Source organism: Rhineura floridana, chromosome 4 (genome assembly GCF_030035675.1).
Source record: "Rhineura floridana isolate rRhiFlo1 chromosome 4, rRhiFlo1.hap2, whole genome shotgun sequence".
Classification (NCBI taxonomy): Eukaryota; Metazoa; Chordata; class Lepidosauria; order Squamata; family Rhineuridae; genus Rhineura; species Rhineura floridana.
The window spans coordinates 196,381,564-196,409,245 of NC_084483.1; the positions used below are offsets into that span (position 1 = coordinate 196,381,564).

General features: G+C 44.3%; 2 protein-coding genes across 9 annotated transcripts in view; one reads left to right on the top strand and one right to left on the bottom strand.

Moving 5' to 3' along the window:
• Window positions 1-17,495, bottom strand: part of CLHC1 (clathrin heavy chain linker domain containing 1) — a 45,421-nt gene extending 27,926 nt beyond the window's left edge. Inside the window, exons 1-7 of one of the 8 annotated variants that reach the window (XM_061625749.1) lie at window positions 17,094-17,198; window positions 15,969-16,005; window positions 14,850-15,133; window positions 12,295-12,482; window positions 9,795-9,928; window positions 8,363-8,564; window positions 5,826-5,944 (exon numbers count right to left, since the gene is read on the bottom strand). In XM_061625749.1, coding sequence (XP_061481733.1) covers window positions 5,826-5,944; window positions 8,363-8,564; window positions 9,795-9,928; window positions 12,295-12,482; window positions 14,850-15,032 — 826 coding nt within the window. In that variant the 5' untranslated portion in view covers window positions 15,033-15,133; window positions 15,969-16,005; window positions 17,094-17,198. The other 7 variants (XM_061625745.1, XM_061625744.1, XM_061625742.1 and 4 more) reach the window with 7 other exon arrangements.
• RPS27A (ribosomal protein S27a) lies at window positions 17,408-27,398 on the top strand. Its single transcript, XM_061625751.1, has 6 exons — window positions 17,408-17,514; window positions 17,644-17,723; window positions 23,709-23,763; window positions 25,397-25,482; window positions 26,552-26,683; window positions 27,210-27,398. The coding sequence occupies exons 2-6, from the start codon at window positions 17,676-17,678 to the stop codon at window positions 27,357-27,359; spliced, it is 471 nt and encodes a 156-aa protein (XP_061481735.1). The 5' UTR covers window positions 17,408-17,514; window positions 17,644-17,675; the 3' UTR covers window positions 27,360-27,398.
• Window positions 27,399-27,682: the final 284 nt, after the last annotated feature.

Consider the following 27,682-nt stretch of genomic DNA (forward strand, 5'->3'; position numbering starts at 1 on the left):
ACCCAAGAGGCTGAGACGTTGGTGCAAGTAAATCTTGTTTTATTAGAGTAATGGAAACATCAAAAGCAGTGTGCTTCATAGGATTCCTACAATAACTCACTGTAATTCCCTAACAACACTTTAGACCTGCTCTGCAACGTAAAGGAGAGTTGACGCAACAACCCCCTCCCAACTCAGCAAGCTTATATAGGGGAAGTTTTGGAGTGCAATCTCTCACTCCTTCGTACCCCCGCCCTCTGACCAGTGTGCTTTTCCCACCGTAGAGAGCGGGGTGAAGGGGGGCAAACTTCCAAGGGGTCGTCTGACAAAACAGGGTCCTTATCAACAGACAGGGAAGTAGAAGGCAGGGAAGCCTCAGACATCTCTCAGTTACGGGTGGACAAAGGGGGAGTTACGACTCTTTCACCGGTTGGCAAAGGAGGCGTTACTGCTCTTTCAGAATCCTCCCCTAACGGCTCCGAGAGGGCGTTTGGCGGCTGAGCACTATCCTGAAAGGGGGAGGGTTCACCCGTGGGAATTGATGGAACATCTAACACACTCCCTTCCCCCAAGGCTGGAAAAGACACAACAACAGCTGGACCTTCCGCGCCTTCTGGCCGTGGAGGCGCCTGCAATTCATGCCTTCCCCCTCCCTGCTCGTCGAGAGAGAGCGGAGGCTCGACAAGGATATACAAGCCTTAATCCATCGTGCCAAAGTTGCCACAGACACCTTTTGTCCCAATGTGGCCAGATGGAAGGAAATGAACAAGGAGTCAGACCTCCTGAAGGGCCTAGTTCTATTTATATATATTTTTAGTGCCCTTCTGACATCAAGGGAGTGCCACACCCTCTCTCGAGGGTGAGTAGGGTGAGGACAGAAAGAAGGTAGTATAATGTCCTGTTGAGAATGGAAAGGAGAGTTAACTTTGGGTATAAAGGTTGGGTTAGTACGTAGAACAACCCTATCCTTATGGAAAACACACAAGTGCTTGACGACAGAGAGTGCCTGCAACTCTGAAATTCTGTGTGTTGTTATAGCAATTAGAAAAATTATTTTGAACGAAAGTATTCTTAATGATGAAGAACTTAAAGGCTCGAATGGTGGTTTTTGTAATGCAGAGAGCACTGTGTGCAAGTTCCACGTTGGAAAACGATGTTTGACTGGTGGACTAAGAGTCGTAGCTCCATGGAGAAACCTCTTCACGAGTTCGTAAGAGGCTAAGGAGGGAGCTCCCTGGACTTGTAAAACAGAAGATAAGGCTGATGCTTGTCTTTTCAACGTATTGGGACGTATGCCCATTTGAAGCCCGTCTTGCAGAAAGCGTAGCACGTCGGGTACCTCCACTCTTTCTGGATTAATGTTCGACTTAGAGCACCATGTTGAGAACGCCTTCCAGGTACCTTGGTAGCTACGAATGGTGGAAGGTCTCCTAGATGCCAGTATGGTACACACAACTGTTGGGGATATACCTGATGCTAACAATCTGCTGCGTTCAATTCCCAGGTGGTCAATTGAAGCCATTGTGGGTCTGGGTGGAGAAGAGGACCTTGATGGAGCAGATCGGGACATGATACAAGGTGCATGGGTGGCGTCTGAGACAGCTGAATGATGTCTAAAAACCACGGACGTCTTGGCCAATATGGTGCCACCAACACGATGTGAGCCTTTTCTGATCTTATATTTTTTAATACTCTGGAGAGCAGCGGAGTTGGGGGGAATGCATGGAGTAGCCCGGTCGGCCACGTTGCCACTAGAGCATCCTGTTGTTGTGCCCCATGGGTGAGGTAGCGGGAAAAGCGACGAGTCTGGTGGTTCGACTCGGATGCAAACAGGTCTACTTTGAATTTGCCGAACCGGGATTGAAGAGAGAGAAAGACTGCTCGGTTCAGGGACCATTCCCCGGGAAACAACTGCTGGCGGCTCAGCCAATCTGCCGTCACATTCAGATGGCCCTGGATGTATTCCAACTTGATTGACGTGACATGGTGTTCCGCCCACGATAGCATTGTCACTGCTTCCACATGCAGGCTTCGCGACCGGGTCCCTCCTTGCTTGTTCAAATGAGCCCGAGTCGTGGTATTGTCCATGCAAATCAAGACGTCTGGTAACTTGATCTTGCTCGCAAAGTGCCACAGGGCTAGGTGTGCCACCCTGAGCTCCAACCAGTTGATGCTTTTCCTTGACTCTGCCAAGCAGCTTCGCCAGTGTCGTGAGACTGACTGAACGGGACCAAGTCACCATGCAGGCCAACCCTGTGATCTTTTGAATTTGTTCCGAAGAGAGGAACATGGATTGACGCACTGTGTCCAAAAATGCTCCCAGATGTACTAGGGTCTGTGATGGGATGAGATGACTCTTCTGAGAATTGATAAAAAACCCGTGATCCTTCAGATGAGCCAAAGTGATCTGGACAACTTCTTGAGCTCGGGGAAGAGAGCCGGCCCAGATTAAGAGATCGTCCAAGTAGGGATATATGTGTAGTCCCTGCAGTCGAAGGACAGCTATCAGAGTCACCATTACCTTGGTGAAGACTCGTGGAGCAGAGGCTAGACCAAAGGGCAGGGCTTTGAATTGAAAGTGGTTGCTGTTGTAGTAAAAACGTAGCAGGCGTCTGTGTGTAGGGCAGATAGGTATATGCAGGTAAGCATCTTTCAGGTCTATCAATGCTAGAAAGTCGTGGGGCTGAAGTGCTTCTTTTATGGAGGATAGGGTCTCCATCCGGAATTTTCGAGTGATCACAAACTGGTTCAGAAATTTGAGGTTGAGTACCGTGCGCCAGGATCCCTCCTTCTTTTTGACCAAAAACAAGATAAAGTCCTGAGAAGAACTCTCTGAAAGGAACGTCCTCTATGACCGAAATGCTCAATAGGCGGCAAATTTCGTTGGAAACTGCCTGTTGTTTTACCCCGGACTTGGAGACGGGAGAAGGAAGGAACCTGGCGGGCGGATACTCTCTCAATTCTATTTTGTACCCTTGCATGACTATTCGTAATACCCACTTGTCCTGGGTAGATTGTTGCCACTGTTGGGAGAATTGGCCTAGCCTGCCCCCTACCGGCAACCCGGTGGGTGAGTCAGAAGCGCTGTTGGTTCTGACGCCCTTGGCGTGACTGAGTTGATGGACCCTTGTAGGAGAATGGTTGCTGGCTTCTCTGTTGGAACCGTTGTCTGTTCCAGGAGGGACGGCCTGATCGAAAATCACGACTCCTGCCCCCGAATCTAGTCCCGTGAAAGGACTGGTAGGGCTGGGATGATTGAAAGGGACGTCTGAAGGAACGGCGATCATCTTTCTTCTGAGACGGCGTAATTTTCTTTTTGTCTCTAGACTCTATTAAGACATCCTGTAATGCCGTGTCCCCAAATAATTTGGAACCCAGAAAGGGCACAGATGCTAGATTAGCCCTAGAGGGGGCATCTACATCCCAATGATTGAGCCAAAGGTGCCTGCGGGCAACCACTGCATCTGCTATAGCTCTACAAGAGAATTGGAAAGCATCCATAGTTGCATCCGCTATAAAAGTAAGTGATCTAGACACTTTTAATAGAGATTTCCTCATTCTGGCCGGGTCTAGAGGCATATCTTCTAGGAGGTCTTCTATCCATAGGAGTGGTGCTCTAGCAAACACTAAGGCCGAAACGGACGCCCTTAGTGAGAGGGCAGCCGCCTCATGAGTCTTTGTTAGGGCTATCTCCATCTTACGCTCATTGGGATCTCTCAATTGACCATCCCTATCCCGAGGGAGAAAAGTCCTGGATAGTAAAGCCGAAACTGGACCATCCACTGCCGGGATCCGTAGCTGTTCCATGACCTCAGAATCTAGAATATAAAATCGGTTAGCGTAATTAGTGCCTTTCTTACATAGAAGTGGAGAGCCACTCTAACTTCATTATAGCTTTAAAGGGAGCAGGAAAAGGAACGCATCTGGTGGACAATTTAGGAACAGGCAATTTAGAAGCCGGGGCTTGGGAAATTGCTTGATGCTGGCCTGACCTGATTATGCCTTCATCCTCTGAAGACAGTGATTCTAGTTGTCTAGGCATATTAGGGCGGAGGCGGGGAGGATCGGGAGAATGGGTGGGGCCCCGAAGGTGAACGCTCGTGCCGTGTCCGCAGCGTGGCCTGAACGCCTCCCTCAGCTGTAGCCGTCGCTGAAATATCAAGCAGGAGAGAAGAATTCCGCTCTGCCATGCCCGGCGCTATGTCAGTAGCGCTTTCCAAAATGGCAGCTGCTGTCATCTTCTGGGCTCCCAAAATGGCGGGCACGACTACCTCATCGCGCCTCATTGCCATCTCCTCCCGTTGCCTTGTTGGGGGAATGAGACCATCCCCGGGACGACTTACCCCGCTGCCTAGCAGAATCAGGACCGATGCTGGTGAACTGCGCAAGCATAATCCTGAAGAAGACCCCTCCATCGGGTCATCCTCGCCAGTAAGCAGCCGAGGCTGAAAAGAGGAGGGAAAGCGCAGTGAACGGGAGCTGACTGCGGCCGTAGCCGAGTATTGCCTGATCTTTTTTAGCTGCTTCTTCTTTGCAATATAACTCCTTGAATTATCTGTGCTCTTTTTCTCCCCTGACTTCACTCTCTTTGCTTTTTCCATAGCTCATGGGGAGAGGGAGGAGGGAAGAGGTGAAACTGACAAGAAATACTCTGATAGAAGTAAAGAAGACAGAAGACTGTGAGGTGAAACTGACAGAAATGAGTGGATGGGAGACAAACTTTATTTAAGGCAGGACACAGTAATTAAGGTAAGGAACAGAAGTGAAGGAGACTTGCTGAAGTATAGGAAATAGAATATTGAAAGTAAGGACAGAATCCAAGAGGATGTGCTCCAGGCTCAGACAGGAAACTAAAACTGAGCCTCAGTGGCAGGGGAGGAGCAAAAATTCACTGAAGCGTTTCCTGTCTCTGGGCTGTAGGAGGAGCAATATTACCCACTTGGAGACCTCTGTCATCCATGAGAGAACTGCCATTCACATCAAGCAAACCGGGAGCGGCAAATGCCTCTTTAAAGGAGCATACTTAAATTAGAAATTAGAAAGGGTTTTATATTATTTTAAATGACACAGCTTCTTCCAAAGTATCCTGGGAAAAGTAGCTTGGTGAGAGAGCTGAGAATTCTGTTATAAAATCCCACTCTACACTGCAGATTTATATTTCCAGGATTCCCTGGGGAGAAGAATGGCAAACCAAGTTAAGCTGGTAGTGTGCTGATTGTAAGGGAGTGTATGTTCCATTCTAAAGCTCATTGAGGCCAGCCTCTGGTGAAAAATGTGGAAGAAGCTGCTGCCTGGGATTGTGTTGCTACTCTGGGTGAAGAAGCTCCTTCCCAGAGAGGTTTATGTTAACTGGCTGGCGCTGGCTGGTGCTCAGCAGCCATTTTTGATCAATTTTTTAAAATTTTTGATGAGTTTATATTGAACTGCATTGTTTATTGACTTGCTTGTTTTGCTTTACTTATATGCCACTGTGTGTGTGTTTATATGATTATATTGATATGAATGTATTTTTGCTAACCTTTAATGCTTTGTTACCATCATGAGCTGCTTTGAGCTCAACACTGTTGTTGGGAAACAAATATAATGATTCCCCCAAGTGTTCTTTCACCCCCTTCTGGCACCCACACTCTGCCTCCAGAGTCGGAGGTAGTATGCTCTGAATACCAGTTGCTGGAAACTGCAGTAGGGGAGCATGCCCTTTGCGCTCAGATCCTGCTTGTGGGCTTCCCAAAGGCCACCATGAAAAAAGGATGTTGATACTACATGGGCCATTGGCCTGATCCAGCAGGGCTCTTATGCTTTCATGGCTTGCTAGAGAAGGGAGAAATCCAAACTTTGTATTTTACCTTTTGCAAGTTTCTCATTTTCTACCATTTGAGAGATGAGCTGCTGCAGGGTTTCCATGCTCCTGTCTGAACTCTCCCAGATACTCACAATATTGGCCAACTGTGTTAGTCGATAAAAGCTACAGAGAAGAGAATACTGGGTAAATGGGACTGTCTGGCTGTGGCTCCTCTACAGATGACTCTTAGATCCCTGTTAATGACTCTTCCCTACACCCACACCTTTATTCTTATCAACTTGCTCCCTCTAGACTTCAGAATGGAGAGCTCTAGTCTTCTTTGCTAAAGACCTTTCCTACTGAATGTTCCTGTTCTGATTCATCGAGTGGCTCACAAATTATTCCTTGAGTACCAATTCATTCATACCTTACTGTAGATCTACAAAGCTTTCCAATGTTTGTGTATTCAAAGGTAAGTATATTGTCTGGATTACTTCATAAATTAGTAATGGTCTTGGCTCCTAACACAGAGCAATCCACACCCCTTTGTGTGGAGCTGGGGAGGTATCCCTTACCAGCTGCCACTGATGGAGTGATGCCAAATGGGTGGAAGTGCCACTGGTGGGATCCCTGTTGGTGGGATATCTGCCAGTGGGACCAAAATAGGTCGTTCTAAGGTGAAGGCTATGCTGGCCTGGGATCCATTGGATTTTGGGCCTGACGGTTGAGCCACCTTGGCACCCCTACCTTCTGCACCAGCCACTGCATGGCAAGGCCACAGATGGGGCAGTGGCCTTGCCACCCTGTAAAACCCTGCTGGGCAGGGTGAGGACAGTTAACATTGCTACCATTAGTAATTAGTAATCCTCCTGAAAGATCCATAATCTGCAGGACTATTCTGGGTCTAAATTCCACAGGTCATATGGTGAATCAGACTAATGTATTATTTAATTCATAGAAGATGTATATATAAAATGCGGGAATGGTTTCCAGGGCTGTCTGAACTGACTCTGAAAGCATCCCTTAAATTTGCACTTAAGACAAGCTTTATGTATACATTATGAAAGTCCTTTGCTGATCGGTATTCAATTACATGTGTATGAAATAGGTACATGCTGCAAGGGACATGGTGATCACATAATGTTGTGAATCACACTGGTCAAATTCATTTTTAATTACAAACCTTCCTTTTCAGATTATTGTTCCACCTAGCCCACAACTGTCTACTCTGACAGGCAGTTGCTTTCCAACATTTAGGGAGGGGCGTTTCCTGATACTGCTGCTTGAGATCCTTTAACCAGTAATTTCATAGTAACTGATTTGGGGCCCAAAGGTTGTTTAACAGGTGATGATGGGGAACGAACTGGGGACTGAGCCTTATACATGCAGAGCATGAGCTCTGCCACTGAGTAGAGATGGATGAATCTGTCAATTTCAGTTCACTTAGTTTCTCATTTTTCCAATCTTTGAAATTCAGTTCTCTACATTTCCACAACCATTTAATTTTTTCCCCTTAAAAATCCTCATGAAAATTTGGCAGCAGTTTAGTATGAATTTCTCCTAGTAAGCACATTTCTGTATGCAGTTTTGACTAATACATTTACTTTTGCAAGCAACATCCCCCAACAGAATGTATTTTCCCACTTATTTTCACGGATGTGCATTTTTATTCAGACTTTCCATTATATTTCCATTTTTGTACACATTTCTTGGAGAACGGCATTGCAAAATACAGAGAAGTGCAAATTTCAAAGGAGAGTTGTGTTTTGTTCAAGAAGTGCAAATTAGGTAGTTTCTCATTAACATGCAAAGAAAATGGAATTTCTTCCCCATCCCTACCACTGAGTTGCGGACCTTCTCCATTAAATGAAATGGGAGCAGCCACTTCTAGCTGAGAGCTAGTGGTCCATCTGCCTGGCACTAATAACTAACCAGGAGAGTGGGGTGGGTGCCAGAAGTTGAACACAGAACTTTTAGGTATCCCACCTCTGGGATCTAAGCAGGGCCGGTTCTAAAGGGCGGCCAGGTTGGGCACTGGCCCGAGGGCCCTGGAGCTACAGGAGCCCCTGAGGGGCCCTCCACTCCCCTTCTGTGATCCACACCCCCCCACTTACCTGTCAGCTGGCTTTTTAGCATTGCCCTTAATGAAGATGGCAGCCACAGCTTCCCTAACGTACTGAAGCCGCTGCCGCCATCTTAGTTGATGGCAGAGATGTGCGCGCATAGCACGCACGTGCGCCTTCAACAAAGATGGTGGCGGAGGCTTCATTCCCCTTAGGGAAACCGCAGCCACCATCTTCATTAAGGGCAATGGTAAAGACTAGACAGGTAGGGGGGGTGTGGGGGGGTCGCGTACACATGCACATACACACCCACCCACCAGGGGGCCAGGGCAAACTGATGCTCAAGGGCCCCCGTATGCCTGGAGTCGGCCCTGGATCTAAGCCATGACCCAGCCTGATGGAAGTAGAGAGTACTATATTGCTACAGCAGTGATTGAACAGAATGGACAGGTGTGATGATGGATGAAAGACAGAATACACTGAAGAGCCCTGAATGCACTGAAGGTAAATGCTTGTTGGAAGGGGGGGGGCAATATACCAAAACTTCAGCTCCTCATTCTGCTTTTCAGCCACATTTCGCTGGAGAAGGGCATGGTTCAGTTCCTCTTCAATAGCTGCTGTATTCTCCAGAGGGATGTATTTTGTCAACATATCTTCTTTCAGTTCCTTCCCCCTCTTTTGTAGATGAGCCAGGTGGTTGGTAAGAGCCTGGATATCAAGAGAATCTTTCATGCTGAGACCTGTTGAGAACAGGAGGAGCAAAGCTAGGTATGACTGTGCGGTCAGCACACTGATTATCTGGAAATTTTGTTTTGCTAAAACAAAATCAAAGCCGTGATCATTCTTACAGTGACTGCTGAAAGCCAGCTAAGCATTCTGCTGTTTTGTAAAGAAAAATAGACTGATTCACCTGCTTAATATATTGCAAATGCTAAGAACCTAAGAAGAGCCTGCTGGATCAGGCCAGTGGCCCATCTAGACCAGCATCCTGTTCTCATAGTGGCCAACCAGATGCCTGTGGGAAGCCTGCAAGCAGGACCTGAGTGCAAGAGCCCTCTCCCCTCCTGTGGCTACCAGCAACTGGTTTTCAGAAGCATACTGCCTCTGACTATGGTATTTTATTTGATGATAGATTTGCCTGCAACATTCATGTATGGCATTTTCCATTATCCAAATAAAAGTGGGCACAGTCCATCTATCTCTCTGTCTGCCACTGGTTTGGCTCTCACTTTTAGAGAGTTGGTTAACTAAAATTTGGAACGTAGCAGAGAAGTTGTTTACCAAATACATACTTTTGAGAGACAACACACAATAGGCATTTTTTCAGTGCTTAGTCACCATTTATTCATTTTCTAAAAATGATATCATGTAAGCATTAATAAATAAGAGTCTTTCACTGATGTGAATTATTTCTCCTGTCGATTTTCAAGTTGTTTTTGCGTTTGTCATATGTAGATAGCAATACAAAATAAAGACAATTGATTTAAGATATAGTTTTAGCTATCTCTTTTTATCTCTATTTTAATGTAAGCTTTGTGTATCTGAATTGAAATGAATATTGATTCAATTTCATCATTATTTTTAATTTATAATCACTTTTTTATTATATGGTCCGCCCAAAGACAAGCAGGAGAGTTAATTACATTACTTAACTTTCTTCCATTAAAATTCATGAGACTTTAAACAGTTTGTAACTACAACTGGCTCATGCTCCAGATTTGGGGAAGGGGCTGCAGCTCAATTGTAGAGCATCTTCCTTGCATGCAGAACGCCCTAGTTTCAACCCGTGGCATCTTTAGGTAGGGCTGAAAGAGATTTCCCACCTGAAATCCTGGAGAGCTGCTGCCAGTCAGCGTAGACAATCCAGAGCTAGATGGACCAATAGTCTCACTCGGTCTAAGGTAGCTTCCTGTTCAATGTTCCTATCTAAGAGAAACTTGCTGCCTACTTTAAAGAGAGCAGCCTCTCACCTGGAATGTGCTTAGCAGGGTTGACCCTCTTGCTTAGGGTTGGAGATTCTTTTGCAGAGAGGGTCAGCCTTAAAGTTCTTATTTTCTGTATCAAGTTCTCAGTTCTTGCAGAATTTTTTTCAATTCTTTTTATCCTGAAAAAAGTCATTTAAACATTAATCCTGCCTCATTTGTGTAGTTGGCTCACTATGGTAGGGGTGGGACAGCCTTTTTCAGCCCAAGGGCAACATCTCTTTGAAGGAAACCTTTGGGGGCGATACTGCATGCCAGTGGTGGGCGGGGCAACAGATGTGACTCTTACCTTTGTAAAGGAGGCTACATTCCAGCCATGCAAAATCAGAGGTTTCTATACACATCACACAGGCAAGCAAGGGAATTTGTCCAAGGACACATTCTTGCCTGGCAAAAGCACTTGAGGAGGATGCGGAGCAGGACTGGTGAAGAGTATGACCTGAGGAGAGTCCCAAGGAAAAGACAGAGAGGCCTGGAAGGCTATATCTGGCCCCTGGGCCTAAAGATCCTGACCCCTGACTTCAACTGTTTTGGGGAACTTGTGAAGGCCTTTAGAGTCTTACGAGTCCTGCAGCTCTTACTGTTTTAACGTTTTGTACTTTTGATAAGACTTATTTAGGGCTGAATAATTTTACTGGGGAGTTGTAAGTAAAATAATCGGTCAGCTTTAATTAATATTAACAAAGGAACATTTTAATAAATGGAGGATAGTGTGGGAAGTGGGGTGATAAGACAATTTCTTTTTTAATTTTCAACACAAATATTTGAAGCAAAGATCCTTCACTGAGTTTTTGGAAAAGAACAAATGTATTTGTTTCTTTATATTATTGTATATGCCCTGCCTTTCTATGATAGATCATACTCAAGGTAGCTTGCAAAATAAAAATGGATAATTAAAAATCTATCAACAGTAGGGTTTTTAAAAAAAAAAAATTACCCCTTAAATTATCCAGTTGATCACTATGCTCTGCAGGTGAGGGACTCCTGCAAATACCCATTGCAATTCCCTCCCCTTAAATATCAGACAGACACCATCTCTGCTATCTTTTCGGCACCTACTGAAGACCTTCCTCTTTCAAGAAGCCTTTTAAGTAAAAAAACTTATCCCAGTCTGCATCTGTGGTAGAACTGCTTTTTAAAATGTTTTTAAAGTTGTTTTTAAGATATTTTGTTTTTAAAAGATGTTTTGTTTTAATATGTTTTACAGTCTTTTGTTTTTAAGATGTTTTAAAGTGCTTTTTGTGTTTTCGTTTGCCACTTCCTTCTGGGAGGAAGGAGGGATATAAATGTAATAAATAAATAAATATTAGATTTGTTAGTAGCTTGTTACCTGAACATCTCCAAGCGACTTACAGCACTGTTAAAAACACAAATATATTATACCATAAAAACTAAACAAAAACCAACATCAACATTACAAAAAACAGCATTATAAACAAAGCATATCAACAGACAGCAAATGGAAAAAACAAGTCATCAGAGCCTCTGACTGAAAAATATGCTTGCCAGAATAAAGTGTTTGAGAGCCTGTGGACCAGGATAATCACCATCAATTTAAAATACTGCTGTTTGTTGTTTTTACTTGACTTTTCTTTCCCAAGAGATTGCCATTGTATTCTGCAGATTTGAAGTTTTGCTACTCTCTTGAAGAACTAGCCCGTGTGTGATAAAAGATACAAAAGAATCTATGACACAGCAAACCTTTACATGATCTTGGGAGACATATAAAATAGATAATAAACAATAAAATAAAATGTAACAATTAAAATGTTTCAGTGAAAGATATTAAATCTGACTTTAAACACTGATAAGCTGACATTATGCAATTATGTGCCTATATTTGTATCTTTATTTTTCTATTTTTATGTATCACTCCATTTTGTCTATATATATGTGTACATGTATACACAAACACACACATTAGCGATAGAAGGATTCCTCAATTTCAGTTCTTTTAGTTTCTGATTTTTCCAATCTTAAATACAGTTCTCTGCATTTCTGGAGCAATTTGCCATTAAAAAAATCCTCATGAAAATTCTTTAGCGTTGGGAGTGTCAACTACTAAACACATTTTTGTATGCAGTTTTGACTAATATATGCATTTTGGCAAGCAATTTCTCACAACATAGCACATTTTTGTACGCTATTTTCACTAACGTATTCTTATGCACATTTCCCAATAATACATTTTTTTAAACATAGTTTTGTCGGAAAATGGCATCGCAAAATTCAGGTAAGTGCAGTTTTTGAAGGATGGCTGTATTTCAGTTCTCATATTGTTTCAGAAAGTGCAAATTTGATAAATTTGGCTTTACATATGAACCAAATCAAATTTCTCCCCCAGCCCTAAAATACATATATAGTTTTAAGCCCCATTTTACTAAGCCCAAAGCTAGATAATGTCATTATGCTCCAGGCTTCCTGAAAAATATGCCTGAGAGAGCCACACCGTCCTCCAATAATTAACAATAGCCAAAGAGGTCCTCACTTTTCTTCCAGTTGACTAATTCTCTTCTTATAATACATGAGAGTTGAAGACTCGCATGCTAAAATTTTTAATTTCCCATGAAGATAAAAGGCATTCCTTTGGCCCTTCTTTATCGCTTCTATAAAGGCATCGTATTCCTGCTTGATTGTAGTCAGGATGTTCTTGTATGCATTAACATGTTCTATTATCTGTGACAGTAATACAGAGGCTGGTCATTTGCCTTTATTGCTTTATAACATGATGGACAAAGGAAGAAAACACTTCATTCCAATAACTCTGGAAGAAGAGCCGAACCCTTCAAAGGTACAGGGAACATAAAACCGTAGGAAGACCCCTGCCAGATAAGATCAGAGCATCTTTCCTTCTAGATATAATATGGCAGGGGTTACCAATATGGCCCCCGGGTGCATCAGTGTGCTCACCAGTACCTCCTATGGCACCTGCAAAAGAACTCAGTAAATATTCCTTCAGAAACGCACAATACGAGAAAGCGTGCTTGTTCTTCTTGCTCAGTTCCTGTTTGCACTGGTGGAGCCTCTCCTACATTGAACAGACATTCTTAAACATGCCCCATTTCAACGGATGCCAGAACTGGACAGCCACCCTCCCTATCTGTCTGAACAGATGAAGAGCTAGGTGCTTCTCTCTGTGAGTGAGCATGGCAGTAGCCGACCTAGGTCCCTTTTCTCTCTATTGATCCCCATGGCAGCCATTTTGTGGTATGCCACGGCCTTACACCAGCCATTTCGTGACAGCACTTGCTCAAAGTTCTAAATGCACCCACTGGCTCAAAAAGGTTGAGGACTCCTGTAATAAGATGAATCACAGTGGATGCTCAGTGGTGAAGTAAACAGAATCTCAAGACACCTATTTAGTTTGATTTACACATCCCAGTGTCATGAAACTGTAGCATGGTTCAGAATGGTTATTGTAACATGGCTCAGATGCACAGAATTGTGAGGATTTCATCTCGGGAGGAGATGGGCTTCTGAGTGAGTGGAAAAGTTTTGAGTTTCATTCTCAGCTGCCGTTAATTAAGAGCTGGAGAAGCAGCACCTGGTTATCTCTGTTATCTGCTAGGAGTCTGGTACTCAAGGTCAAGCAGCCTGAGAGAGCTGAGACCAGGGGGGAAGGAGGGGGCCTGTTAGGCTTGAAAAGTGAAGAAGCTTCGGGAAGATTACTTCACTGGAAGCCCCCTGATTGGCAATTGTACTGTGAGCTGTTGCTAGGGGTTTTTCTTAAGTATAGGGGGTGAGACTTATAGCCTTTGTTCCCCTGGGTTCCATCTAGATGGGTGGTTACCTGAGTGGGGTTCCACGGCCTTCACTACCAAACTTACGCCTCTCTGAGAAGAAGTGAGATTTACAACAACTACCTCTTCAAGTAAGTAGAATAGGCTAGTTAGTTTGTTATTTTTGGTTGTGTCTGAACTCTCTTATATGTTTTACCTAAATTCCTGGTTGGGTGTAGGTTTTAAGGAATTGTTTTGCTGCTATTAATTGTGCACTTATATTGTATTCAATAAAGCTACTTCTTATTTACCCTTGTGTGTTCATTGTTGGAGGGCAACTTTGGCTCTGAACATGGTACCTACTGTGTTTTGGCTTTGCCTGGGGCTTCTGGATGAGGAGTGCCTGTTTGGCTCTTGTCCTTAGAAATCCCTGGTAGAATTGTACCTGGGCTCTGGGTTTCCCCTGACTCAGAGTGGTTGTTCAGGTTAAGGGGTCACGGCAGCATTCCTCTTACCTTGCAGGGTCGGTGTTGGGTTGCACAGCCTTGGCAAGGGGGATTGGGTTGAACAGGATCAATTACCCAGGGTGGGGAATTGGGTCCTAAACATGTACCTGGCACCTGCAGAGTGGCACAGGGCATGACACTCAGGACTAAGGCTCGGTATTGAAAACATATTTGGGGCTTAGCCAGGCTCTGATGAAGCCTAGCCCAGTCCAAAAATGTGCATATACTTATCAGTACCCATTACCACAAGCCTGGTAGATCTGGATTGCAAAAAATAATATTTTAACAACATCCAGTTGAAAATTAACTAACATCATTGGATATAGAATAGTGGCTAGCAGGATGGCCTGTGATCCAGGCTGTCTGTTTCTAGTTCAAATCTTGCCCCAGCAGCGAAGTAGGGTTAAACAAGCTGTAGTCTTTCAGCCTCAGCTGCCTCAGCTTCCTCACCTGCAATACAGGAATAATACTACTGATCTATCTTTCAGAGTTGCTGTAAGGCAGAAGTGGTGAACCTTTGACTCTCCCAATGTTGATGAACTACAACTCACATCAGCCCTAGCAAGCACTGTTAATGGCCAGGGATGATGGATGTTGTAGTTCAGCAACATCTGGAAGGCCAAAGATTCCCCACACCTGTTGTAAGGATGGCTGTGGAAACTTATGGGGAAAAAAATTATACACATAAAAAGTCCTATATAAATGCTACATATTATTTTGCCACAAATTTCAGTGAAAGTTGGAACAATATGCCAAAAGCACAACAATCATATCCATTGGTCTTAAAAAGCAAAGTATCCTTAGCAGCACTTGGTTACCATTTCAAACACATTTTTGTATATTATGTAATACTCCTTTGCTGGTCCTTGCTCAGTACAGCCTACTTTCTCAATTTCTGAAAGGATGTAACACTGGATGCTGTCCAGAAATTCCTTTTCGGCCTCGGGGATGATGGGAGGCAACACGGAACGCCTGTTTGCTCTGACGTTGGTGGCTTTCATGATGGAAGAGCCAGCTAAACTTCCATTGCAGACAGAAGCTAAAAACCATCAGTTTTGTGTGTGGGGGGGGGTTGTAATCAAAAGACACATGTCAATCAAACCTAAAACAAAAAGTGACAGTTAAAATAATTACAAACATATCTACCAGTGCAATTCTTTGCATGTTTACTCAGAAGTTAGTCCAGTGTTCAATGCAGGTAAGCTAATGGTGTGGATTCGGCACTCAGATGCCTTACTCTGGAACAGCCACATTAAATTGAACTAAACTTGCCATAGGCTCCATCTGCACTATACGTTTAAAGCAGCATCGTATCATTTTAAACAGTCATGGCTTCCCCTAAAGAATCCTGGGAACTGTAGTTTGTAAAGGGTGTTACGAGTTGTTAGGAGACCCCTTTTCCTCTCGCAGAGCTACACTTCCCAGAGTTCCTTTGGAAGAGGGATTGACTGTTAAACCACTCCATGAATAGTAGCTTTGTGAGGGGAACAGGGACCCTCCAACAACTCTCAGCACCTTTAACAAACTACAGTTCACAGGATTCTTTGGGGGGAGCCATGACTATTTAAAGGAGGGCAATACTGCTTTAGTGCAGACTGGGCCAATGGAAGATACTAAAAGAAAAAGAGAAAAACGTGTCTGTGGACACCAGCTGTTTAGAACTGGGGGTGGAGAACCTGAGGCCTTCCAGACGCTGTTGGACTCCTGACTCCCAATTCCCATCAGCCCAGTCACAGACAATGAGCACTGTGGTCCAGCAACATCTGGAGGGCCACAGGTTCCCCACCCCGTTTTGGAAATATTCCAGAAGACTTCCCTACCTCAGCTTGAACCACTTACAATTTGATATAACTAGAGCAACAGCGTTAAATCATTAATGCTGTAATTCTGATCTCTTTTACCTGGGAGGAACCCCCATTAAATTCAATAGGACTTACGTCTGAGGAGACATGCTTAAGATCCCACTGCCGATTGCTTAAATGCACAGAACAAAAAACATTTCAGTCAACTGAAAAGGTGGCCTTCATTAATCCATCCACAATTTTAGAAAATGCAAGAACATAAGAAAAAAACCCTATCCAACAGTGGGACTATAAAAAAAACCCTGCAGGAGGCCATCTTAGAAGAGGGCTTCAGTCCTGTCTTCTAAGATGGTGCTTGCTGCAACACAAATATACATCATTCTACACATAAAATGAAAGAAAGCATTTTCTTTCTTTAGAATCCACTGTGTTCAAACAAATTTATGCACATTTAGCCAACAAGCCAATCGATTGACTAAAACTCTATTTGCCATTGTATCACCTGTCTGAGGGAAGCAGCAGTGTAGCAGCATCTGCCCTCTCCACCTGACTTTGAAGTTGGCACCTGTCCTTCTCCAGCCTGCTAGATCTGACCTGACAGGAAAAGAGTTTCAAGGGAGTCAAATAGGAGCTGCCCTGTCCTCCTGGCCTGGATGCTGTCACCAGAGCTACTCCTACATATGAGGGTGGGCCTGATATTTATCAAGAGCAGGACAGCCAGAACTGTCACTGACAACTGAGATGACTTTAAGAACTTGTGCTTCAGCTTGCCTTTTTTCCTCCTCCCTCCCCAGTCCTTTTTCCTCATGTGTCACATCTTCCCAGATTGTGGGCCTAGAAAGGGATCCTCTTATAACTGAGAGCCTTTTTGTGGCTAAAGGGCAGGTGTAAAAGGGCTTCAAATAAATAAATCTGATTAAGACTTCTTTAATCGGATGGCAGCCCTAGATATATTTGTTGTTGTTATGTGCCTTCAAGTCGATTACGACTTATGGCGACCCTATGAATCAGCGACCTCCAATAGCATCTGTCATGAACCACCCTGCTCAGATCTTGTAAGTTCAGGCCTGGTTTAGATATAAGAGGAGAGAAGGAAATTGATGCCTGAGAATTACTATGGAAATGAGTTTTTTCCCTTCTGCCTCCCGCAGTTAGCTACTGAGGTCTAAAGGCTGTTACAACGAGGGGTCCTTTTTACCTCAACAGACGCCGCTGAGAATACTGACTACTCTTTACTCGAATACTGTACTGTAGACTCACCCAACAGCTAACTGTTGGTGGTAACCAAGCTGAGCTAAATCACGGAGCAAGAAGGAGGACGGGAGAAAAAACGGATTCGGACCGGTACATGATGGGAAGTGTAGTTTCCCCACCTCTCCTTTATAGCGCCCTCTACTTCATCTTCAGCATACAACTCCCAATGATCCTTTCTCAACCGGATTAACCGCACTGTCAGCGTCGACACCGCGACGCCACCACCACGCACCGCCTCTCCCTTCAAACTACCGCTCCCATCATGCCATTCTGGGCTTTCCTGGCGGCGGCGCACGCCGGGAGTTGTAGTCCTTCAGCCGGCTCCACGCCCCTCCCTCCTTCCTTTTTCTCTACCAGCCTTGGAAACCCCGTGCGTGGCGGAGCGGAGTCTCTTTCCGGTGTCCGCCATTCTGGGAGCAGGTTGTTGGTGAGTGCCTGCTGCGTTGCGAGCCTCTCTTCCTTTCCCCCCACATCCCTAATCCTTCTTCGGTGAGGTGAGGCGAGGCTATTGGCCTCAGGCGCGCGCTTTATTTTTCGCTCTTGTTACTTTCCTCAGGTGCAACCGTCGCCAACGGCCCCGTCGCCGCCATGCAGATCTTCGTGAAAACCCTGACGGGGAAAACCATCACCCTCGAGGTGAGGGGGAGGGAGAGACAAAGAGAGAAAAGGGAGAGGCAGGCGTGAGGTTGAAGGCAGGGCGGTTGATCTGCGGGCCTCTACCCTAATGCTCTTCGTTCGTACCCATTGGCTTTCTCCAGCCCCTTATCCCTTTCCTCCTTCGGGGTGTCGGCGTGGGCTTATTCCCTCAGTGAAAATGGCGTCTTGCACAGTGACCAGAAGAAAAAGATAGAGAAGCCTCTGCCTCGGCAGGCTAAACTTCTGCAATGAAAGGGTGACAGAAAGGGAAGCAGAGGGGAAAGCAAGCACGCCGCTGTGGTCGCGTAGAGCTAGGCTTACTTTCTCTAGGGTGCTAGGCGTATTATGGAGGGCGTTTGAAAAGACCATGCGAGTGCCACAGCTGCATGTTGTGAGTTTGTGTGTGTCTTCACCGCCCCACCTCTTTAAAAACAGAAAGCCTAAAGGTGGATCACAGTGTGTTCTTGCTTTTACTATACTGCTTTTAGTAAACTACAGAGCCAATGATTAAGAGCTTAAGAGCAGCCCTGCTGGATCAGACTAAAGGCCTTTCTAGGCCAGCATCCTGTTTTCCTGCAGCTGCGAACCTGACACCTGTGGGAAGCCCTCAAGCAGGACATGATGCTCCCTAACACCTAGTATTCAGAGTCATGTTGCCTCTGATAGTTGAGGTGGTGTATTGGCATTAGGGTGAGTAGCCATTGATAGCCACCAATTTAGGTGGCTTTAAAAGGGGATTAGGTAATTTTTTTGGAGAATAAGGGCTATTACCATATCTGGCAGCAAATTCCAGTTTAGTTTAGTAGTGACCTGTGTCTCCCCCTTGTCCCTCCTCCCAAATATCCCACAATAAATATACTGTTCATTAGTTTGAAAAAAAAAAAACCCAGGCAGCAGAATGTTCTAACTCTGCCTTCTTTGCTGCCACACTTAGCTGTTGCTGAAAGGTTAGAAAGAATTGAGAGCCAGGCCCGAGGCTCTTTCCATGCCTGCCTGGCAGTAGCCAGGAACTCCTAGTTATTATGTGTTGTGGCTTTACAGTATATTGTAAAAGAGGACGTAGAGAGGTTTAAATAACAGAATTGTTAATGTTCACTTTGCTCCTGTGCCTTTAGCATCAATAATTTTTTTGTCATTTCATTTCTGTCCTGAGAAAACAGTTTTCTGCTAAGAACATAAGAACATAAGAAGAGCCTGCTGGATCAGGCCAGTAGCCCATCTAGTCCAGCATCCTGTTCTCACAGTGGCCAACCAGGTGCCTGGGGGAAGCCCGCAAGCAGGACCCGAGTGCAAGAACACTCTCCCCTCCTGAGGCTTCCGGAAACTGGTTTTCAGAAGCATGCTGCCTCTGACTAGGGTGGCAGAGCACAGCCATCATGGCTAGTAGCCATTGATAGCCCTGTCCTCCATGAATTTGTCTAATCTTCTTTTAAAGCCATCCAAGCTGGTGGCCATTACTGCATCTTGTGGGAGCAAATTCCATAGTTTAACTATGCGCTGAGTAAAGAAGTACTTCCTTTTGTCTGTCCTGAATCTTCCAACATTCAGCTTCTTTGAATGTCCACGAGTTCTAGTATTATGAGACGGAGAAGAACTTTTCTCTATCCACTTTCTCAATGCCATGCATAATTTTATACACTTCTATCATGTCTCCTCTGACCCGCCTTTTCTCTAAACTAAAAAGCCCCAAATGCTGCAACCTTTCCTCGTAAGGGAGTCGCTCCATCCCCTTGATCATTCTGGTTGCCCTCTTCTGAACCTTTTCCAACTCTATAATATCCTTTTTGAGATGAGGCGACCAGAACTGTACACAGTATTCCAAATGCGGCCGCACCATAGATTTATACAACGGCATTATGATATCGGCTGTTTTATTTTCAATACCTTTCCTAATTATCGCTAGCATGGAATTTGCCTTTTTCACAGCTGCCGCACACTGGGTCGACATTTTCATCGTGCTGTCCACTACAACCCCGAGGTCTCTCTCCTGGTTGGTCACCGCCAGTTCAGACCCCATGAGCGTATATGTGAAATTAAGATTTTTTGCTCCAATATGCATAATTTTACACTTGTTTATATTGAATTGCATTTGCCATTTTTCTGCCCATTCACTCAGTTTGGAGAGATCTTTTTGGAGCTCTTCGCAATCCCTTTTTGTTTTAACAATCCTGAACAATTTAGTGTCATCAGCAAACTTGGCCACTTCACTGCTCACTCCTAATTCTAGGTCATTAATGAACAAGTTGAAAAGTACAGGTCCCAATACCGATCCTTGAGGGACTCCACTTTCTACAGCCCTCCATTGGGAGAACTGTCCGTTTATTCCTACTCTCTGCTTTCTGCTTCTTAACCAATTCCTTATCCACAAAAGGACCTCTCCTCTTATTCCATGACTGCTAAGCTTCCTCAGAAGCCTTTGGTGAGGTACCTTGTCAAACGCTTTTTGAAAGTCTAAGTACACTATGTCCACTGGATCACCTCTATCTATATGCTTGTTGACACTCTCAAAGAATTCTAATAGGTTACTGAGACAGGACTTTCCCTTGCAGAAGCCATGCTGGCTCTGCTTCAGCAAGGCTTGTTCTTCTATGTGCTTAGTTAATCTAGCTTTAATCATACTTTCTACCAGTTTTCCAGGGACAGAAGTTAAGCTAACTGGCCTGTAATTTCCGGGATCCCCTCTGGATCCCTTTTTGAAGATTGGCGTTACATTTGCCACTTTCCAGTCCTCAGGCAGGACCCGAGGGACAAGTTACATATTTTAGTTAGCAGATCAGCAATTTCACCTTTGAGTTCTTTGAGAACTCTCGGGTGGATGCCATCCGGGCCCGGTGATTTGTCAGTTTTTATATTGTCCATTAAGCTTAGAACTTCCTCTCTCGTTACCACTATTTGTCTCAGTTCCTCAGAATCCCTTCCTGCAAATGTTAGTTCAGGTTCAGGGATCTGCCCTATATCTTCCACTGTGAAGACAGATGCAAAGAATTCATTTAGCTTCTCTGCAATCTCCTTATCGTTCTTTAGTACACCTTTGACTCCCTTATCATCCAAGGGTCCAATTGTCTCCCTAGATGGTCTCCTGCTTTGAATGTATTTATAGAATTTTTTGTTGTTGGTTTTTATGTTCTTAGCAATGTGCTCCTCAAATTCTTTTTAGCATCCCTTATTGTCTTCTTGCATTTCTTTTGCCAGAGTTTGTGTTCTTTTTTATTTTCTTCATTCGGACAAGACTTCCATTTTCTGAAGGAAGACTTTTTGCCTCTAAGAGCTTCCTTGACTTTGCTCGTTAACCATGCTGGCATCTTCTTGGCCCTGGCGGTACCTTTTCTGATCTGCGGTATGCACTCCAGTTGAGCTTCTAATAGAGTGTTTTTAAACAACTTCCAAGCATTTTCGAGTGATGTGACCCTCTGGACTTTGTTTTTCAGCTTTCTTTTTACCAATCCCCTCATTTTTGTGAAGTTTCCTCTTTTGAAGTCATATGTGACCGTGTTGGATTTTCTTGGCAATTGGCCAGTTACATGTATGTTTAATTTAATAGCACTGTGGTCACTGCTCCCAATCGGTTAACCAACACTTACATCTCGCACCAGGTCCCGGTCCCCACTGAGGATTAAGTCCAGGGTTGCCGTCCCTCTGGTCGGTTCCATGACCAACTGGTCTAGGGAATAGTCATTTAGAATATCTAGAAACTTTGTTTCTTTGTCATGACTGGAACACATATGCAGCCAGTCTATGTCCGGGTAGTTGAAGTCACCCATTACTACCACATTTCCTAGTTTGGATGCTTCCTCGATTTCATATCTCATCTCAAGGTCTCCCTGAGCATTTTGATCAGGGGGACGATAGATCGTTCCCAGTATTAAGTCCCTCCTGGGGCATGGTATCACCACCCACAACGATTCTGTGGAGGAGTCTGCCTCTTTTGGGGTTTTGAGCTTGCTGGATTCAATGCCTTCTTTCACGTATAGAGCGACTCCGCCACCAATACGTCCTTCCCTGTCCTTCCGATATAGTTTATATCCAGGGATAACCGTATCCCACTGGTTTTCTCCATTCCACCAGGTGTCCGTTATGCTCACTATATGAATGCTCTCCTCTAAGACCAAGCACTCCAGTTCTCCCATCTTGGTTCGCAGCCTCCTAGCATTAGCGTACAGGCACTTGTAAGCAGTGTCTCTCTTCAAGTGTCTTTGGCGCTTGTGGTTTGGCCTGTGGTAATTTTGCTCTTCTGAATTTATATCCTGTGCCCCTGCTCTCACAATGCCTACTTCTAGGCCTACCCCTTTTAAAATTTCCTCATTTCTTTGGTTTTTATCCCAGGGGGGAGGTTTATTCCGAACCGGACCTTTCTCAGCTCCTGTCGGGTTTCCCCCCTCAGTCAGTTTAAAAGCTGCTCTGCCACCTTTTTAATTTTAAGTGCCAGCAGTCTGGTTCCATTCTGGTTCAAGTGTAGCCCGTCCCTTTTGTATAGGCCCGGCTTGTCCCAAAATGTTCCCCAGTGCCTAACAAATCCAAACCCTTCCACCCAACACCATCGTCTCATCCACGCATTGAGACTGCGAAGCTGGGCCTGTCTGGCTGGTCCTGCGCGTGGAACCGGTAGCATTTCAGAGAAAGCCACCTTGGAGGTCCTGGCTTTCAGCATCCTACCTAGCAACCTAAATTTTGCTTCCAGGACCTCACGGCTGCATTTCCCCATGTCGTTGGTGCCAACGTGCACCACGACCACTGACTCCTTCCCAGCACTGTCTACCAAACTATCTAAACGACGGGCGATATCCGCAACCTTCGCACCAGGCAGGCAAAACACCTTGCGGTCTACACGCCCATCACACACCCCACTGTCTATGTTCCTAATGATCGAATCACCCACTACAAGGATCCCTCCATCCCCTGGAGATATATCCTCGGCACGAGAGGATAGCTGCTCATCCCCCAAGGAATGGGTCCCTTCTAAGGGATCGTTTCCCTCTTCCTCAGCTGGATGCTCTCCTTCCCCAAGACCATCGTTGTCCATGATAGCAGGAGAGCTATCATCGTTGGAGTGGGACACAGCTATAACGTCCCTGAAGGCCTCCTCCACACACCTCTCTGCCTCTCTCAGCTTTTCCAGGTCCGCCACCTTGGCCTCAAGGAAATGAAGTCGTTCCCGGAGAGCCAGGAGCTCATTGCACCGAGAGCACACCCACGACTTCTGTCCAACAGGCAGATAGTCGTACATGCTGCAGGCGGTGCAAAACACTGGAAAGCCCCCACACTCCTGCTGGCTTCTTACCTGCATAGTTTTGTTTAAGGTTTATTACGTCAATGGGTTGGAGACTGCGGTTTAGTTGAGGTCAGGGAACAGACGGCAGAGTGGGGGGCCTGGCCTCCTCGCCCTGCTGCCGAACTTGCTCTGCTGCTTAACTCGCCTTGATGCTTCGTCAGCTGGGGCTCCCTCTAGCTCGTGGAGCAGGCTCCCTTGCTAGGGTGCTCTATGTTAAGCTGCTGTGAAAAGCACAAGAGCAGGATTGGAAAATGTTTTAAGGGATCTTGGTACAGGAAATATAACTAGAATTTGGTGGTTGGCCTGTTTCCATCATTTGCTTGCCCATGTCTGTCTGTCCCTGTGGGTGTTATGTGTTATTGAGCATGTGAGCCCCCTTTTTGGTTTAATAGGGATGTACTATTTATGTAATACAATATTTTTTAACACATCTCTGGTCATGATTGTTACATAGTGGGTTACTTCTGAATAAAATACACGTAGGACTGGGCTACAATTTTGACTTGATCTCTATTAGAGAGACTGGGCTATAGCCACCTTTTCTGAGCCCAGAGTTATGTGTACTGCAAGAAGTGGTATTCTACACTTCTAAGTTAATACAGAAAGTTACTGAGCTAACATGTCTGTGCTGCTGTACAATATCTGGATAGGAGCAGTATGAATATATAACTTTTGAGGCTACCGAGCATTTCAATTGTGACTTCTTTTTATAACAGGTTGAACCGTCTGATACTATAGAAAATGTCAAAGCCAAGATCCAGGATAAGGAAGGTGGGGTGTTACTTTTGTTTTGGAACTCATGTGTTTTTAAAATTCTTCCACCATGGAGTAAAGCTTCCTTACTAAAAAAGGAAGCATTGGGCAAGATCACGTCAGTAGGTGTTATGAGATTTTCCCTCTGTTTCCTTCCTGCAGCCCCCCATGTTCTCAGTATGCTCCAAAGGGTCCCAAACCCCAGATCGAATTTAGGGTGGCTGCTTAGGGGGGAAGGAGACCAAGGGGAAGTAACTTGTGCAAGTGGGACTCTACAGCTGGATGTAGCTTGTAGTCTTCTGGTAAAAGATATGGATCATGTTCTGGAATGAAAATGATTTAAGAGACTCCCAAAAAAGGATGGAAATGAGTGCTTTTTTGAGAGAGAGAGTGGGGTAGGTTAGGTCCTACAACCACTGTTTGCATAGAATCATAGAGTTGGAAGGGGCCTTGTAGGCCATCGAGTCCAACCCCCTGCTCATAGCAGGAAATCCACAGCTAGAGCATCTCCCGCAGATAGCTGTCCAGCCTCTGCTTGAAGACATCCAGCGAAGGGGATCCCACCACCTCCCTAGGCAGTCGGTTCCATTGCCGAACTGCCCTTACTGTCGAGAAGTTCCTTCTAATGTCCAATCTGAATCTACGCTTCTGCAACTTAAAACCATTAGACCTAGTCCTACCCTCTGGGGCAGCAGAGAACAAATCTGTACCCTCCTCTTTGTGACAGCCCTTCAGGTACTTAAAGAGTGCAATCATGTCACACCTCAGCCTTCTCTTCACCAGACTGAACATGCCAAGTTCCTTCAACCTTTCCTCATAAGACTTGTTCTCCGTATCGGCTATCATCCTTGTCGCCCTCTTCTGAACCCGTTTTGGGAGGGCTGTATTCATGAGAAGTACCATTTTAAGATAAAGAGTAAGGCAAGCTGAAAGAACAAAAACTAGGTAAAGAAAAAAAACTAGTGAGATTTAGTGCTAAAGTGTAAGGGATATGCTATTCATGTACTCTGGGTTCTGATTTTTTATTTATTTATTTCTATCCCATCTTTTGGCCAAAAGGCCCTCAAGGTTTTTATTTACAAAAAAATAAATACAAATATAGAAATATATATAAATAAAAACAATACAATTTACAAACATTAAATAATAAGGTAATAACATTATTAACCACTGTGCCATACTGGTTCTCATCTGCATGGGGTTAGGCATCTCCTAACTGGAACTGAAAATCATCCCAATCTGGATATATTAAACCAGACATCTCGGAGTTTGGTGTTGGTTTGACAAGTTTTCCTAAACAATGTAATTGCTACAGTAGAAGTATAGTAACCTGATAGTTAGAAAATGTTCATGGATGTTCATTTTGGGAGCCTATGCTTCATGTCCCACTAAAAAAAGAGGTTCAGTTGTGGAAACACAGGGCCTTTTCTGTGGCTGGTCCCATCCCTGATGGCTATTTTGACTGACTTTTACTGCTCTTCAATTAGGACTTCGAAGTTTTTAATTCTCAGTTCTCCTTGGTTTTAAATTTTTGTTTGTTTAAATCTTTCATTGATTTTAATGTAGTCTATCTTGGGCCTTTTTTGGCTTGATCTGAAAATGTTCTTATAAATAATTGGATCAGTGAATCATTACCATTTTTCTCTACTAGGAATTCCTCCTGATCAACAGCGACTGATTTTTGCTGGAAAACAGTTGGAAGATGGACGTACTCTGTCAGATTACAACATTCAAAAGGTATCTACTTGCAAAACCATAAAATGCAAGTGCATACTGTAAACTTGCACCAGTAGGATGAATCGTTTTGCTTCTGGTAGACAAGATAAATGAATGGTGGTGACTGCTGGAGGGGCCATTGATTGGTCCCACATATTCCTTGTTAATAACATATAGCCATTGGCCATGGGGGAGACTCTGCTAAAGGTGGAGACTTCATGAAAAATGGTTTTTTCCTTCTGGTATCTAACGTTGTTGATCATTTGAAGGTACACACAGAACTTATTGCATGTTTGACACTTACATAATTATATGAACACAGAGTATAGCAACTCTGAATATACTGAACTTAAATATTATTAAATTTATATCCTGTCTTTCCTCCCAGAGGGAGCCCTGGGTAGCAAATGTCAGAACATGGATTGACTTCATTAAATCTGAGATGAGTTTACATTCATGAGATTTGAAAAGCACAGTGGGTTGCATGCAGCAGTGTTGCTCAGCTGACAATAAATCTTCCATCAGTAGAGCGGCAAGAGAAGCAGTTTTCAGCAGTTTCTCCTTAAATCTACTTTGAAGGCTTGGTGTACCCTCTATTTATGAAAATCATTTATAGACTGCTTTCCATCCAAGGATCCTATAGCGGTTCACAGAATGTGTGTGTGTGTGTAGAGCTTGCAGGAAGGAGGGGAAATTGCTTCTCTCCCTGTTGTGCTGATGGAAGCCTTGCCAGCAGCTGAGCAACACAACGCTACTGGCTACAACCCCAATGATTTCAGTTGTATTTACCAGTCATTGAAATTATTTCCAGTTTATTTAGTGCATCAGCCAAGTACTAGTTATGTGCTGCTTGTGTTTAGTATTACATTACTCATATCTTGCCCTTCCTTAAAATTGAAAGTGCTCAGAGTGATGTGCTTATCCACATAGTATTGTGGGATAGGATAGGCTGAGTGACATGGCCAAGACCGTTCACTAAGCTTCATTGAGCAGAGAACCATATTTTGGTTTGCGGCATCCATCCTGGCACTAGCTGTTGCATCACCACACAATTGTTAAAGTCTGTGCCCTTTGCCTCCTTTCTTAATAGGAGTCTACCCTTCACCTGGTGCTGAGACTTCGTGGTGGAGCAAAGAAGAGAAAGAAGAAGTCTTACACCACTCCTAAGAAGAACAAGCATAAGAGAAAGAAGGTGAAGCTCGCTGTCCTTAAGTACTACAAGGTAAGAGCAACTTCAGTACAAGACTTTGAGTATAGTAGTAGGCATTGACATACTGGGTCAGCAGTAATAAACTCCCTGCAAGTTCTTGGTAGATACGGATTCTCTGGAAGGTTGCTTTTGCATTTAGCTTAGACAGCCAGCATGAACCCAAGTCTCTTTCAGATGACAATAGTAACCTGTCCCTTCTGTTGGAAAATATGTTTATACATGATTATATAGACTGCATGAGTACAACTGATTAATACTACTGGTTAGGGTATTAGGGTACTAGGGTACTAGTTAGGGTATTTAGTTATACTTAATTGTTGGCATTGGGGACTTAAGTAACTGAAGTCATTTTCTTGAATTGAAAGCCTTACCAGACACAGCCACCCTGCTTTAAATCTTGTAAGGGTAGACAGCATAAACTCAAATGATGAGTTGGTTTCTCTAAAAATTAGTCTGTGGTGGTTATGACTTCATACTTGTCTTTTGCGAGGGAGGAGGAAAATAACGCAGCCTGATTTAGAGCTTTTTGTTCTTGCAGGTGGATGAGAATGGCAAAATCAGCCGCCTGCGGCGAGAATGTCCCTCTGAGGAATGTGGGGCTGGAGTGTTCATGGCTAGCCACTTTGACAGACATTATTGTGGCAAGTGCTGTTTGACATACTGCTTCAACAAACCAGAAGACAAGTAAATGTGTCTATTGTAATAATAAAAAAAACCTTTACATTTTGCTGTGTTTCTCTGGTTATCTAAGTGCACTAAAGAAAGGGCTGTAAAACATTTGCTAAGTTGATTGAGATGGAGAAAAATGGTGGAAGAATATGGGCTACTCAAGAGTACTGCTAATGGGAGGGATAATACCTATGTGGGAAACTGTCATGACAGATCTGTTAGGGTACATGGGATGAAGCAATTCATCACTGTTGAGGTAACTTGACAACTAGTTCTCTGTCCAACTCTCCACTAGTGCAAATACTCTTTATTTTGTTCACTTTGAGTCTCATCTGTGTTCTT

Bases quoted from the DNA above. Each gene is read 5' to 3' on its own strand.
- RPS27A (XM_061625751.1), top strand. From the start codon at position 17,676: ATGCAGATCTTCGTGAAAACCCTGACGGGGAAAACCATCACCCTCGAG. The intron at 23,764-25,396 runs GTGGGGTGTTAC...TTTCTCTACTAG, and splicing joins CAAGATCCAGGATAAGGAAG to GAATTCCTCCTGATCAACAG. The intron at 25,483-26,551 runs GTATCTACTTGC...CTTTCTTAATAG, and splicing joins CAGATTACAACATTCAAAAG to GAGTCTACCCTTCACCTGGT.